The 16,014-nt window shown below is 40.8% G+C and overlaps 1 protein-coding gene across 2 annotated transcripts in view; it reads left to right on the top strand.

Moving 5' to 3' along the window:
* Positions 1–4,319: 4,319 nt before the first annotated feature.
* lrrc1 (leucine rich repeat containing 1) overlaps positions 4,320–16,014 on the top strand; it is a 42,617-nt gene continuing 30,922 nt past the window's right edge. For both annotated transcript variants that reach the window (XM_088351292.1, XM_088351291.1), the window contains exon 1: positions 4,320–4,861. In XM_088351292.1, coding sequence (XP_088207418.1) covers positions 4,703–4,861 — 159 coding nt within the window. In that variant the 5' untranslated portion in view covers positions 4,320–4,702. The remainder of the gene's footprint in view (positions 4,862–16,014) is intronic.

Below are 16,014 nucleotides of genomic sequence, written 5' to 3'. Positions count from 1 at the left end.
GAGATGAGGAATATCATTTTTTGTCATGATGTCACCAAGCTATTTAATCTGCCAGAGTCAGATAAAACCTAAGGCGATCAAAGCAATGATGCATAATGGTAATTACATTGGCCAACTGGACCCGTTTTCACGGATCCGATAATGCTACAAAGTGTTAACACCAGCAGTATTCTATAATCTTGTAAAAATAATCTCATGACAGTATAAAGCAAGTTTACTGTGTCGCACTCTGCAATTCCAATTATTCAACCTTAGCATTTTCTTGAAAAAAAAAAAAGTGCCTTTTTGGCAGGTGGAAATACTCTATAGACGGGATGAGGATCAGCACCTCCAAGACCGAGGCCATGGTTCTCAGTCGGAAAAGGGTGGTATGCTCCCTCCGGGTCGGGGAGGAGGTCTTGCCCCAAGTGGAGGAGTTCAAGTATCTTGGGGTCTTGTTCACGAGTGAGGGTAGGATGGAACGGGAGATCGACAGACGGGTCGGTGCAGCGTCTGCCGTCATTCGGACCCTGTACCGGTCCGTCGTGGTGAAGAGGGAGCTGAGCCGAAAGGCAAAGCTCTCGATCTACCGGTCGATCTACGTTCCTACCCTCACCTATGGTCATGAACTTTGGGTCATGACCGAAAGAACACTATCCTGGATAGAAGTGGCCGAAATGAGTTTCCTCCGCAGGGTGGCTGGGTTCTCCCTTAGAGATAAGGTGAGAAGCTCAGTCATCCGGGAGGGACTCTGTGTAGAGCCACTGCTCCTCCGCGTTGAGAGGAGCCAGTTGAGGTGGCTCGGGCTTCTAATAAGGATGCCTCCTGGACGCCTCCCTCGGGAGGTGTTCCGGGCATGTCCCACCGGCAGGAGGCCCCGGGGGTGACCCAGGACACGTTGGAGAGATTATGTCTCTCGGCTGGCTTGGGAGCGCCTCGGGGTCCCGTTGGATGAGCTGGAGGAGGTGGCTGGGGATAGGGACGTCTGGGCTTCCCTCTTAACGCTGCTGCCCCCGCGACCCGACCTCGGATAAGCGGAAGACAATGATGGATGGATGGATGGATGGAAATACACTAAACAGCAAAATAATTCACAAACAGTGAAACCACTTTTTTAATTACAGCTACATCCTGGTATGCTTTGTTGTAAACAAAGTTACTATGTTGTTATTAATGACAATGAGATAACTAATTTTAAACCACCACACCGATCCTTACAACACTTGTTCCCCTTATACAAGGTACCAAAGTGACCAGAATTTAAAAAACAAAAACAAATTCAAGTACAGTAACGTCTGTGTTTCACTCATCTGTTTATTGGTGGAAAACATTTTTAATGTCTGTAAAATTTAACTCCCAACAGTGTACTATAAAAGTCAAGTCATATTTATTTGTATAGCCCTTAATCACAGGAAGTCTCAAAGGGCTGCACAGACCACAGATAATTGGCAATAACAGAGTATTATGACGGGGCAGCACGGCGGCGCAGTGGTTAGCGCTTGTGCGGCACAGTTCATGTCATGGGAACCTGTCATGGGTTCAAATCCAGCTCCAGACTTCCTGTGCGGAGTTTGTATGTTCTCCCCGTGCTTGCGTGGGTTTCCTCCGGGCACTCCGGTTTCCTCCCACATTCCAAAGACATGCATTTCAGGTGAATTGGCCGGTCCAAATTGTCCCTAGGTGTGAATGAGCGAATGAGTTGTCTGTCCCTGTGTGCCCTGCGATTGGCTGGCAACCAGTTCAGGGTGTCCCCTGCCCACTGCCCGATGATTGCTGGGATGGGCTTCAGCCCCCCGCGACCCTACTGAGGATAAGCGGTACGGCTAATGAGATGAGACGAGAGTATTATGACACCATCCCCTGATGTAAAACCTACATTAGGGCAAGGAAAAACTTAAAAACATCAACATGAGGAAAATGAAGAAACCTTGAGAAGGGACCGCACATGAGGTAATCCTCCTTCCAGGATGACCAGGCTGCAACAACAAATACTACAGATATTGTAAACATAAAATATAGGTTTTTCATATGCTTTCGAATAGAAGTGTGTTTTAAGCTTAGATTTAAACATTTCCACTGAGGTTGAACTATCATTTAGTTAAAAAAAACGTTTTTAAATGATCGTTCAAATTACTTTAAAAATAAAACAACTTGGCCAAGAAGGTGAATAAAGATCTGAAATATTCACAAACAAAAGCTTAGACATAACGTGAATCAATACAAAATGCAGCTGCAAATAATTTTGTGTTTGATTTCCCCCATATGTTTTTTGTTTTAAAATATTTTAGCCTATGTAAATTGTTACCACCAACTGTTTACTAGAATACGATATACTGGCGTATGAATCTAAAACCTCTTTTTATTAGAATTTTGGACTAAATCGATTTGTGAACATGTATGCCATTTTACAAACAAGATAAATAAGTGACAATGAAAATATATGTACAGTTTTAAAATTAATAAAGGCACAAAATAAACATTAATAGAATAAAGATCAGAAATTCAACTTAAAATGTAAATCAATACAGTATTTGTTTTGAAAAAAATGTTACATTTTTGTTTGTATGTTTTGATTTACGTCTGTGGTGGGAAAGGTCCAGCAGCAACTCCACTTTCTCAGGGTTCTACATAGCCTCTGTGGAGGGCATTCTGCTATATGGGGTGTGGAGACGCAGACGGCAAAATAAAACAAACACAGCCCAAAAGATCAGTGGCTGCTCACTGCGCAGTCAGGAGGACGTTGCTGGCTTGCGATACAGCAGCAGGTCCATTAACATAATAAAGGACTCGTCACCCTGACCTCTGACATATTGCTGTTCTATAAGTGCTACATGGTGCCTTACAGGTACAGTGTTTGATATCTGACCATTAGATGGCACTGTATTGTCTAATCCGAACGAAAATCGGTGCCAAATGAACACAGCATAGCGGCAAGATGGCAGACAAACCTGCCGGTGACTACAGGGTACAATCTATATAATCAAAAGACACATTTTTGACCTATAAATCCATCCATTATCTGCACTGCTTATCCTCAGTAGGGTCGCGGGGTGCTGGAGACCATCCCAGCTATCTTCGGGCAGTGGGCAGGGGACACCCTGCACCGGTTGCCAGCCAGTCGCAGGGCACACAGAGACATACAAATCACTAGTTCATTCACACCTAGGGACGATTTGGACCGAACAATTAATCTGAAATGCATGTTTTTGGAAAGTGGGAGGAAACGAGTGCCCAGAGGAAACCCATGCAAGCACGGGGAGAACATGCAAACTCCACACAGGAAGGTTTGATCCCATCACTGCTGTGCTGCCCTGATCTATAAATATTTATAAAAATTAACATTGGTTTGATAGTTCTTGTATTTTTACCTATTATTTAAAACAAAGGGTTTTTTCTCTTACGGAATGAAGGTTGTTTTTTTTTTGGCAGGGTTGGGTAGGGTTACTTTAACTTGATTACTTTTAATTACTTTTGGATGACTCCGATACCAAATATGCTAATAAAAGACAAAAGAAACTAAATATGAATTAAATGACTAAATTTTGTGCAGGCTTGGGGAGTAACGGAACAAATGGAACGGCAAAAATGATGTTGGCAAGCTGTTTGGATTTATTTTTATTTTGTTTCTGTCGCATTTTATGTTAGTTATGCCGGAGATCAAAGAGATCAAAGCCAGAAGAGAAAGCTTACCACGTGTTGTGAGTCATAATTTTATTCATATTTAGTTTCTTTTGTCTTTTATTGGCATATTTGGTATTGGAGTAATCCAAAAGTAATTGAAAGTAATCAAGTTAAAGTAACCCTACCCAACCCTGTTTTTGGTAACACTAGGAGGCAGTAAATATTATACACTGTATCTTCAAGACAAGGACCAACCAGCTCAGAGTCTTTCTTCCCTGGGGCCATCACCACCCTAAACAAGCATGCAAAACTGAAAATCAATATTTTGCAGCTTTTTAGGAAATTTTTGCTGCTGATAAATATTAGTTGCACTACTCTTATGACGCACTATTTTTTCATTGCACTAAAATAACTTAAGCCAGTCTCCAAGCAATGAGCACTAATTTTGGGCTAAACATGTTTGCTCATTTATCCTATTCCTGACAGTCTTTTATCTAGTTTTGCTCTTTGAATTATAACACGGTTACACTGGAGTTCCAGGTATAATCTCGTTGCATACCACGTGGTTATTAATGGAAATAGAGACAGTTTTAGTAAAAAAAACACACACACACACACACACACACACACACACACACACACATTGGGGCCCGTCCCAACATGGCGGCTTGCGAGGGAGGAGCCGCCAGGAGTGATGACGTAGGATCGGAATGAGGGAGTGAGTGTTCCGGGTCAGAATCTGGACGCAAGAGGAAATTAACTCCGGGAACTCCGCGAAACGCACGGCAATGCTTCTATTCCCCGAGATGTAGCCCGGCTTCCGCGCAAAAACGTGGCGGTGTTTCCAGGCGGTGGACGAGCGTCATCGGGTGGTTGCCTCCAAACTAAGCAAAGTGACGACGGACGGAGAGTGACTCCCATGTCGGTCGCCACTTAACAAACGCCACATTGGACTTGTTTACGACCGTGAACCACCTGTTTGCTCGGCCGGTGTGTTTTTTTCATTCTTTTTCTTTCACCCGGGACTGTCCCGTCGCGGCAATCTGTTGCATTCGCTCGTCTGTTTGTTTCTCGCCCGGGTACGACATTCCCCCTCCCCGCGATGTTTCACTGTATCCCCCTGTGGCGGTGCAACCGTCATGTGGAGATGATCGATAAACGCCACTGCTCGCTGCTCTTTGTGCCAGACGAGATTTACCGCTACGGACGAAGTTTGGAGGAGCTTTTGCTAGACGCTAACCAACTTCGAGACTTGCCCAAGGTAAGCAATGCGACGCTCGCATTCCGTGCACCTTTCCCCACCCACGCACTTTTGCACAAAAGGACCACCAGGGTTCCGTTTTTTGCCAGTTTAAAGTCGAGGTGACACAGTGAGAGCAGCCCGCTGAACCGATCCATCCATCCCGTGAGAATGCTCTGGGACCCGGGGACAATCATTACGCAAGATCAGCACGCCAGGCAAACACCGTGGAGGTGGAAATTTCCCGCACTACGCGAGTTTATTTCACTGCTCTTATCTTCGTGCAATCGTTTGGCCTGCAAACCTAGTCTTTTTTTGCCAGAAGCATGCCACTTTGGGTTGATCTCAGTCACTGTGACTGGCTAATCTTTTCTTACACCTGACAACACATTATAACGTCAGCATTGGACCTGCCGTGCCAAATAACATCTGCTGCATTCCTCTATTTAAAAAAACTTCTTATTTCAGTGGAATAAATATGATCATGTGACATGGTAGGAACACCTACGGGAAGTACACTATATGCACATAGTTCGGGCTACAATCAGGAAGAGATGACGTAAAATCTGGGTCATAATAATAAAACTGATATCCTATCTCAGAGGTCGGGAACCTTTTTGACGCAAACAGCCATGAATGCAAAATACAATGTGTTCAAAACGTCTAGGGCACATTTTCACACTGAATATCTCAGTAAATATTAGGGATGCAAAAACACATTGTCATTTCAATTTTTACATAGAACGTTCAAAGATGTTTAATGTCAGTACCATTGGCAATAATCTGACTATCTACTTGCTGTGTGACCAAACACGTCGCAGTATTGTCAATGGTTGCAACAGCTTCTAATATCTGTCCCTCAGCTAAAAATTATTCCTAAGAACAAGCCTCTTGTCAATTCCGCCATCTTCTGTTACATTGCAATGCAAAAGTCACAATGAGCTGGTTTATCAGTGTCCTTTAACTGTAGCTGTCTTCTTAAGACACCAAACAAATGTTGTCGGACACTGGAGTTCCCTACTGCCTCTTCCGATAGATTTACAGAGGATCTGCTGGAAAATCAGTTCCAAATTATTCGATCACATCTTCTGAAGTTGGGGTGCATCCCTTTCTTTTACCTAGGCATAAGCATAATCTGTTGTGAATCTACCATACCATCTCTCGATGGAGTTTATCTCTGGTGGGTCTTTTCCAAATTTTCCCCAAAAATAATTTTTTAATAATAGTCCATATTCAAGCACACAAAACGCATTTTGCATTGTATAGCCTTACAAAAAACGTATTGTAAGTAGCTTTGAAATCGGACAACATTTATATTACTACAATTCATAGATAAGAGATATGGGGACTTTAAACGAGCCCTAGACATTTGGAACACCTTGTATCTAGATTATTTTTCGCTGAGAGCCCTCCCATTTATTTCAAGACAAAATCAACAGTCACCAAACCTGATCTTCAGACGAAAGCTTCAGTGCATTTTATTTCACTGTGACGTTTGGTGATTTTATAATATAATAAATATCACAGCTAGGATATGTCTTTGTTGGTGATAAGAATGAGTGGAGAGGTGTTGTAAAAGGATAGTGGGATGTTTGGACACGTTCTAAGGGATGGGCAGGGCACCTGTATGATGCGGCAGGGGTAAACCAGTGAAGCTGTCGGGCCCTACTGTTGAACAGAAGAAAGTTTTGTGTCACCCTGACCCGAGTGACATGGCCGCTTTCTTGTGTCCCGTTTCATCTGGAGGGACGAAAGCATGACCAACTTAGGTGCCGAGGTGCCTAACTTGTTTGGGTGTTTGGGCATTTGGGTTGGCCATGGTCCAAAAATGTTTTGTGTGTGTTTTTTTTTCTATTTTTTCCCCTTTTTATTTTCTTTGTTATTGTATATGTTTGTCCTGCTGTCAGTCACCCCTCTTGAGGGATATGACCAAGGTAGATAGATTAAAACCAGCTCGATGGCCTTGGGGGTATGGCGCCCGCCCCGAGACTGGGAGGTTGTAGTTCAAGCCTCGGCCGAGTTGTACCTAAGACTTAAATATTGGTACCCGTTGCCTCCCTGCTTGGCGTTCAGCATCAGGGGTTGGAATTAGGGGGTTTGGTCACCTAATGACTCCCAACACCTCAGTTGGGTTGAGCGAGGGGGCTGGGAATCCCCTCCTCTAAATCAATCTCCCAAAAAGAGTCAGAAATGACTCTGGCCACCTCCCACTAGGGGGATATGGCTGTGGTATATATATATATATATATATATATATATATATACATATATACCTAGATAGGATATGTCTCCCTCTCACAGTTACATTTAGATCATAGCAGTTCAATTTGATCGTCATTTTTTTGTCTTGAATAATGGTTTCAAAGACGGCGTGAGCATGTGTATTTTGATGCAAATTGTTGGCTAAGACACGCAGAAAAAAATCGAATGACAATTTTTCTTACTAACCACAAAGCGCTACAGTGCCCCTCCTGCTAGTCGTAGAAACATGGTGTTGCAGTCCTGGCTCAGTGCCTTAAAAGTGAATTTTATCTCCGAACTAGATGTAAAAGAGCCACACCTGGCTCAGTGGCCATACGTTCCTGACCCCATGCACTATAGTATTTGCATTAAACCTGTTCGGTGTAGTAAAAACAGTCACAGCAATCCTCACTTTAAAAAGAAAAAAAGTATTCATTCTTCACTGCAATATTTATGGTCATGTGACACAGCAGGAACACCTACAGGAAGCACACTGTATGCCCATAGACTGCGCGACAATCGGGAAGAGATTACATAAGAAGTGGGTCATAATAATAAAACTGATATCCTTTTTGTTTTCAACCCCCAAGGAAACAGGAAAATTCCTTTCAACTTCGACAGAATTTGAGATAACCTTAACTGGCAGAGTTTTCCGTCAAGGCGGTGTGTGAAAACCAAATACTGTATGTGACCATGATAGAACACTTTGTGTGATATAACAGAAGACTCTCTTAACCAATCGGAAGGCAATATAAACTGAACTGATGAGATGAAGTTTATAAATGTGGCCCCACTCCACCCCAGTCCCATGGATTAATTTGGCTACTTAGAGGATTTGCAGTGTTAGTCCCTATTCGACATTATTTAAGTCTTGCTATTTACAATCCACAGTTAGAACTTGTTTCTGTCTCAGACAACTTGTTTGGTTTTCTCAACCTGTATCAGTACTCTTGGTTTCAGCAGCCAAACCAGTTCTGCTCTATCATGACCCTCACAAGTGGACAGGCTGAAGAACAAATGGAAATGTTTTCAAGTCATCACACTCATTTTGGTGCATATTAGTGTTTTCAATAGAATAATAGCAAATACATAGATGTTCCTAAGAGTCTTGCAATTGCTGTTTAGAAACCCTTAAAACATTTCGTACTGCCAATCATTAGAAGTTTCTTACAGTCACCAGACTTTTCAAGCAATCACAATAGATACAACTACAAATCGATCTACTTATTTTATATAGACGGGGTTTTGAAGTCCAGTTCTAAAAGAGTTAAGGGTAATTAACACATTTTCATCAGATCCCGGAATTTTACCTGCAATTCAATTACTAGACATCGTAAATACCCTCAACTGGTTTCGATCATATAAAAGCCTCGAACCTTAAAACCGGTTTGTTAGTGGCTGGTTGAGAGAAGTAAAAGCAACTGAGATCAATGGTCATGAGTTAGTTCTTGCACTGGTAAATAGTTAACGATGTCAGAGTATGAAATTGCAGGTAAAACGACAGGATTCAATGACAACTCGGCATTTTTCATAAAATCCGGGTCCATGTTATTAACTACCATTCACTTTTCCTCAAATGTATTCTTAAATCCTGTCTAAACTTTTATTATGTACTTTGATCGATTGGTATTTGCATCTTCTTTCATTGTAGCTTGTAATCCAAAATGACAGTTCCTTTAAATGTTACACGATCCTTGGAAACCGCTATAGCATAAGCAGTTGTCCTTACTAGAATCATGAGAAATGTAGATATCGTGCACACCTGAGGGGCAAAGAAAACCCTGCAAGTCTTATCACATTGATTTGTAATATAATTGGGATAAAATAAAAACTTCCATTCTTATCTGTGAAATATAACTGACGTTGGTTGTATAGATGATACGCGGCTAAGCCTGCCCTCCCCCAAAAGAAAGTATTTGTCTACTGAGTAAAATGGAATGCTAGCTGTGATTACCACAAGTAATAGTACACCGTGTGTGTTTTTTCATATCAAGTTTTAGTTGTGTATTTTAAAATTGCAGCTTCAGTGTCTTCTATTTCCAGAACTATAGAAAATGGATCAATTCAAGTATTATGATTATTTTCCTAAATTATTATCCTTTATATTTTTCATGTTTCATATTGATATGAGAACTGCATGGATTTTCTGAATTACTGTTTGGATGCTAATGAGAATTATGATGTTTGGAAATGTTGTCATAGCACCGTGAGAGTACTGTTACTTCATTTGTCCCGTTGTTATCAATCTAGTCTTGATACCTGTGCCCCTTTTTAAGTCGCTCACGTCTGTTTCTCAATTGCTTCAAGACATGCCTAATCAGCAATAGATCTCACCTAGTTGTCAATGTTAAACGGTATATCAACAATATACCACAGCAGGGGTCGGGAACCTTTTTGACCCAAATAGCCAGTGTCCCAAAATCAACAAACATACCACCTTAAACTTGTCTCATTCTTGCAATTACTCAAGATCGGTTAAACTCATTTTGACCCTTTTATCATACATATGGGTTTCAAAACCAGATGCAAGCAGTTATTTTGTAAAAACGTCACAACATTCTGCAAACAGGGAGCCTGATGTGCTTACCTTTGGCGCAGACGACGTAGGGTAGGGGTCGGGAACCTTTTTGACTCAGAGAGCCATAAAAGCACAATTTTTGGATATTTGTTTCAGTGAGAGCCAAATAATATATTTTAGAAGACTGAATTCAATTAAATGTGAGCATAACAGGGGCAGCACGGCGGCACAGTTCATGTCATGGGAACCTGTCGTGGGTTCAAATCCAGCTCCAGACTTCCTGTGCGGAGTTTGTATGTTCTCCCCGTGCTTGCGTGGGTTTCCTCCGGGCACTCCGGTTTCCTCCCACGTTCCAAAAACATGCATTTCAGGTGAATTGGCCGGTCCAAAAAAATGTCCCTAGGTGTGAATGAGCGAATGAGTTGTCTGTCCCTGTGTGCCCTGCGACTGGCTGGCAACCAGTTCAGGGTGTCCCCTGCCCACTGCCCTGAGATGGCTGGGATGGGCTCCAGCCCCCCGCGACCCTAATGAGGATAAGCGGTACGGCTAATGAGATGAGATGAGGTGAGCATAACAAGCGTCTTAATTTATTATTTTAAATAATGTTGTTATAATACTCACCATTAATGCGACTTCTGGTGCTGCATGGATTTGCTGAAGGTTTTGTAGTCTGGTTGGTACTTGGTGAGTTTAAGCTTCATGCAGGCATTGAGGCTTTCATCCGTTAAACGTGATCGTAGGTTGGACTTGATGTTTTTGACATGTGAAAATGACTGCTCACCTGAATATGTCGATCCAAACATTGTCAATACACCAATACTCACACTCCTCAGTGTGTGGTATGTGACTGGAAGCGCGTTCCAAGTTTTGAGAATCAGCTCGTCTTCGGGTTGAAGTTTGTTAATTTCTGTCCACATGAGCTTCCTCGCCAACTCTTTTTTTCGACCGTTTCATGGATGCAATTTTGTCATTGATAATTAGGCATACCTCTCCACAAAGGCAAATTCTTCGGTCCATTCGCCCTGAAATGTACGATATTCATCATCTTTTTTTCGTTTCGCCATCTTCTCTGTCAAAGGGTTAGCTTTGAGCTAATGACCAACGGCCAAGTGCCAAGGGACGCAAGCGTACCTGTGCCCCGAGGAACGGCCCATTAATGGCCAACGTAGGGTATTAACATCCAATTCAAATCATAGACCATGCAACTGCAACTCTGCACAAGACATGAGCAGTAGAAAATCGATGGATGGATTTGAACAGACGATACTTTTTTCAAACCCAAATCTGCGAGCCAGATTTGCGAGCCAGACGTTATCAAAAGAGCCACATCTGGCTCGTGAGCCATAGGTTCCCGACCCCTGTACTACAGTGTGGTCATTGACAGGATTGTATACTGTGTTGTATAATTTAATACCCTCATTATAACTTATTTTACTCTTTGTTCAGTTGCATAGACTGACAGCATCATAATTTTTGTTGCAGTTCTGATCACACCAGTTGAGCATGTATTATTTTAACGAATCATTGAGATGAAAAGCACAAGCCTTTGGTGCATTATATGAACTCAGTTCAAGTACCGTACACTACCAGTTATTTGTTGATCGTAAAATACACATTACTTCCAATGAGGTTACAATTGGCAGGTGTTGTGTTGTTAAGTCAGAGTAATGCGTCACTCCCGCTTAGCAACGTTCTGTGCATGTTTAGTCTAAGTATGGTTTCCTTTGAAATATTTCCTTAAAAAGAGTTAACATGCTTACTGGCATGTTGCTAATATCATCAATGCTTGCTGAGTGAACTCAAGAAGCATAACTGAATGAAGCCCCTTGTATTAGGTCACTGTCCACTTCAATGCTTGCGGTCTGCATCTGAGGTAGATAAGTTGACATGGCTTGGCACTCACTTTTCACTTGGGAGGTGTTTTACTCGGATGAAAAATTCACAACGATTATTTTAAGCACTGCACCGACGTCCAAATGGGTTTTAATTATGCCATTACATGAGATTTTTGTGACTTTAGTCGAGACAAAGATGAAAATGAGCCTTTTACATTTTCAATTGATTTATATTGCCTTGCTCTCTAAAAGCTTTCTGATGGCTCTTTCGTGAGTGGCTCTCCATAAAATACTGGACTGTCTCGGAAAATTAGAATATTGTGATAAAGTTCTTTATTTTCTGTAATGCAATTAAAAAAACAAAAATGTCATACATTCTGGATTCATTACACATCAACTGAACTATTTCAAGCCTTTTATTATTTTAATATTGCTGAATTTGGCCTACAGCTTAAGAAAACTCAAAAATCCTATCTCAAAATATTAGAATATCATGAAAAAGTATACAAGTAGGCTATTCAACTAATCACCTGAATCATCTAATTAACTCGAAACACCTTGCGAGGTTTCCTGAGCCTTAAAAACACTCAGCTTGGTTCAGTAAACTAAATCACAAGTATGGGGAAGACTGCTGTCCAGAGGACCATCATTGATACCCTCCATCAGGAGGGTAAGACACAAAAAGAAATTTCTCAAAGAGCAGGCTGTTCACAGAGTGCAGTTTCAAAGCATATCCACAAAAAGTCTGTTGGAAGGGAAAAATGTGGCCGGAAACGCTGCACAACCAAGAGAAATGACCGCAGCCTTAACAAAATTGTGAAGAAGAGCCGCTTCCAGAATTTGGGGGAGCTTCAAAGACAGTGGGCTGAAGCTGGAGTCCAGGTATCAAAAGCCACAGTTCACAGACGTGTCCGGGAAATGGGCTACAATAGCCGTATTCCCATGGTCAAGCCACTTCTGAACTCAAGACAACGGAAGAAGCGTCTGACTTGGGCTATGGAGAAGAAGCTCTGGACAGTTGCAGAGTGGTCCAAAGTCCTATTTTCAGACGAAAGCAAGTTTTGCATTTCATTTGGAAGTCAAGGCGCCAGAGTCTGGAGAAAGGCTGGAGAGGAGCAAAATCCAAGTTGCTTGAAATCCAGTGTGAAGTTCCCACAGTCAGCTATGGTTTGGGGAGCCAGGTCAGCTGCTGGTGTTGGTCCACTGTGTTTCATCAAGTCCAGAGTAAATGCAACTGTGTACCAAGAGATTTTAGAGCACTACATGCTTCCATCTGCTGAAAAGCTCTATGGAGATGAGGATTTCATTTTCCAGCATGATCTGGCACCTGCCCACAGTGCCAAAACCACCAGTAACTGGTGCACTGACCATGGCATCGCTGTCCTTGATTGGCCTGCTAATTCCCCTGACCTGAACCCCATCGAGAATTTGTGGGGTATAGTTAAGAAGAAGATGAAAGACACCAGACCTGCAAATGCAAATGAGCTGAAGGCCGCTATCGAAGCATCCTGGGCATCAATAACACCTCAGCAATGCCACAGGCTGATTGATGCAGTAATCCGTGCAAAAGGATTCCCAACCAAGTACTGAGTGCATCAATGGACATTTTCAAATGTTTGATTTAGTTTTGCTGTTATAAAATTATTTTTTTTACTTGGTCTGAGGAAGTATTCTAATATTTTGAGATAGGATTTTTGAGTTTTTTTCAGCTGTAAGCCAAAATCAGCAATATTCAAATAATAAAAGGCTTGAAATAGTTCAGTTGATGTGTAATGAATCCAGAATGTATGACATTTTTGTTTTTTTAATTGCATTACAGAAAATAAAGAACTTTATCACAATATTCTAATTTTCTGAGACAGTCCAGTACATGTCTGCTAATTCTCAGATTGACCACACACTCAAAAATCAAATTTTGGAACAGCAAAATTCCAGCCATTTGTGCAATAAAACATCAAAGAGTGTGTATATTTTGTCTTAGATGTTTAGGACTGATATCCTCTGATCAATTTGCAAATGAGTGCCTATCAATAAAATAATGAAAATAAGTTTTGAAGACGTTAAGATCACGTTGAGTAGTTTGTCCAATATTTTTAAAAAGTGCTCCTTTCATGTGTCTTTTACTTAGTTTTCATTTAAAGATGTTTGAGTGGAACAACTCTCACTGACCCATGTAGTTGCGTGAGTACATGTTTTTGCATAATTGAGGGGAATTCCTCCTGGGCAAGTTTGGCCACTTAAAACATACATCTTGGTTTCATTTTGAACCAAGGTCATACCTACATAATTATAGACTGAACTATAACAAAGATTTTTGTTAGGCATGTGAATTAGAAGAGGCACATCAAGTAATGTCGCGGAACCTTTGGGAAAACAAAAGGCTGTACCAAGAGTTATTGGTTTGTTATCACTTCTTCTCTTCAAATGATTGCTCCTCTCTATTTATCCTGTAATTTTACAATAGTCTTGTTTATCAACACAGTGCTGAAAAGAATACAATATTGATTTAGAAATGATCACAGGAAAAAAGTGTGATGGACATGCCTGAGTAAGTTTTTTTTCCCCCACAATGGTTCTGCATTTTGAAGTCATTGTTTTGACATCAGTAATGTCAACATTTTGGGAAGGGGTCTAGAATGAGTTTTTACGCTGCTGGATTGATACAACATTGTATAAGTGATACATTTTCCGAAAAGGTTCTAATGGAAAACAAATACCAAACCGCTTGCCAAGAAAGGACAGAAATGGTTCGTGTTTTGGTTTCATTGTATCGAAGAGCCTTTCGCCGTATAATCATTGTAAAATAAAGCTTTCTACTTCACGTATTTTGCCCATCATGGATTCTTTTTGGAAGGTAACCTCAGCGATAAACGAGGGTTCATTGTATTACACAACGTAATTTTCAGTCATACATTTTAAGCGATTCACTCTCAAACATGTGTAATGTTTTATTAAAGGCTATCAACACTGGTATTAGCTTTTGTTATAATTTATATTACAGCATGCCATGAGTTGTATGCACTTATATTTGTAAGGATTATGAGGGAGTCCTCTATTCAGTCTTGCATGCACAATCATTATGGGAGATTACCAGGAAATAAGCAGTTTATAGTAATTGCATTGGCTCTCTCCATTCCAGTGTCAAATGAGCTTCAATGGCCATTTAACTGTAAATTTAATTACAAGTTGCCATCATATGCCTAACATTTTTCAATAACCATATTTATGCACCGAGCAACCATTTATTCCCTGTTCTGCTCCAAACCAGACAGTGCTGAGGGTGAAAAGCGAAATTGTAATCATTTACTTGGGATTTCAGAGGTTGAATGCTTAACTTACCCTGTTGGTCCTTTTTTGTTGCACGCGAGATTCTCTCTTTTTCTTTTTCTTTTTTTTTACGGGGGTGGAGCGAATTGATTAACAGGAAGAACAGGTTTGAACACGCAAACGTACACTTTTCATCGGCGTCGTTGTCAAGAAGATTAGAGTGCTACTATGAAACTAACTTTTGAGATGCATTCTGTTTTTGAGGAGTGTATTTAGTCTGCTATTGTTTGTGACTGCCGTCTGTCACAAGATGACTGAAAATGCCTTAACATAAATATGTTAAATCAGGTGAAATAATGTACAATCCATCTGGCGTGATCGTATTGCCAATTCGTGATCTGCAAAATTGTCGTATATTCTTGTATATAATGAATGCAAATTTCAAAGTTTGAGATATGTGGTGTGCTTGCTTAAACAGGATGAGGGATTAAATGTTCAGGGTGTAGTCCAGACTTTGGTATTCTTTGTGGTATATACTTTAGGAAAAAACACAGTTAAATATACTGTTCTGTGTCATGTGTTTTGCCTACAGTTGAGAACTTGGTTCAATTTGAACTATTTATTATTGATTGATCAGAGCAAAAAATCTGATCTGGAAAGCCTTTTTTTTTTAGAAAAAAAAAAGTTGCTCAGTCTATTGTATTGGAAAAAAAAATAAAATAAATGGCCACTTCCTGTATACGATACATTTACATATTTCAAGTGCATGATTTGGTCTATTGCAGGGGTCAGAAACCTTTTTGAATCAGAGCCATATAAGTAAAATATTTTGATTTTTATCTTGGGAGCGAGACAAACTATATATTTTGAGAAAAAAATTAACAAAGCCGCTAAACCCACTCTCCAAAAAAAGATTATTCATTAACACATTTTATTTCACTGTGTGACATTTGATGATTTAATAATATTCATAAAAAATAAAATTGCCAGGGCCTATGTCCCAATTGTCAACAAATCTATCACTTTAAACTTATCTCCCTTCCGCAATTACTGAAGATTGTTGAGGCTCATATTGACCTTCATTTTTTCATAAATAATGGTTTCAAAACAAGGTGCCAACAGTTTTTTTTTGTAAAAACATCACAAAATTCTGCAAAACAGGATCCCGAGGTAATTACTTACGGCCATAACGGCGCGGGGCGAGAGACGAGAGGGAGTGCTTACGCTCTTTGCACAGCTCCACCCATCCCTAACGCTCACCCAATCTGTTTGCTCAGAGTGCTTTTCTGGTGTTTTGGTGTATTTCCAGTTTG

Source organism: Urocampus carinirostris, chromosome 13, assembly GCF_059441175.1.
Source record: "Urocampus carinirostris isolate Australia breed hairy pipefish chromosome 13, RoL_Ucar_1.0, whole genome shotgun sequence".
NCBI classification, from domain to species: Eukaryota; Metazoa; Chordata; class Actinopteri; order Syngnathiformes; family Syngnathidae; genus Urocampus; species Urocampus carinirostris.
Note: the sequence above shows the minus strand (reverse complement) of the source record. Positions and strands in the feature narration are given on the sequence as shown.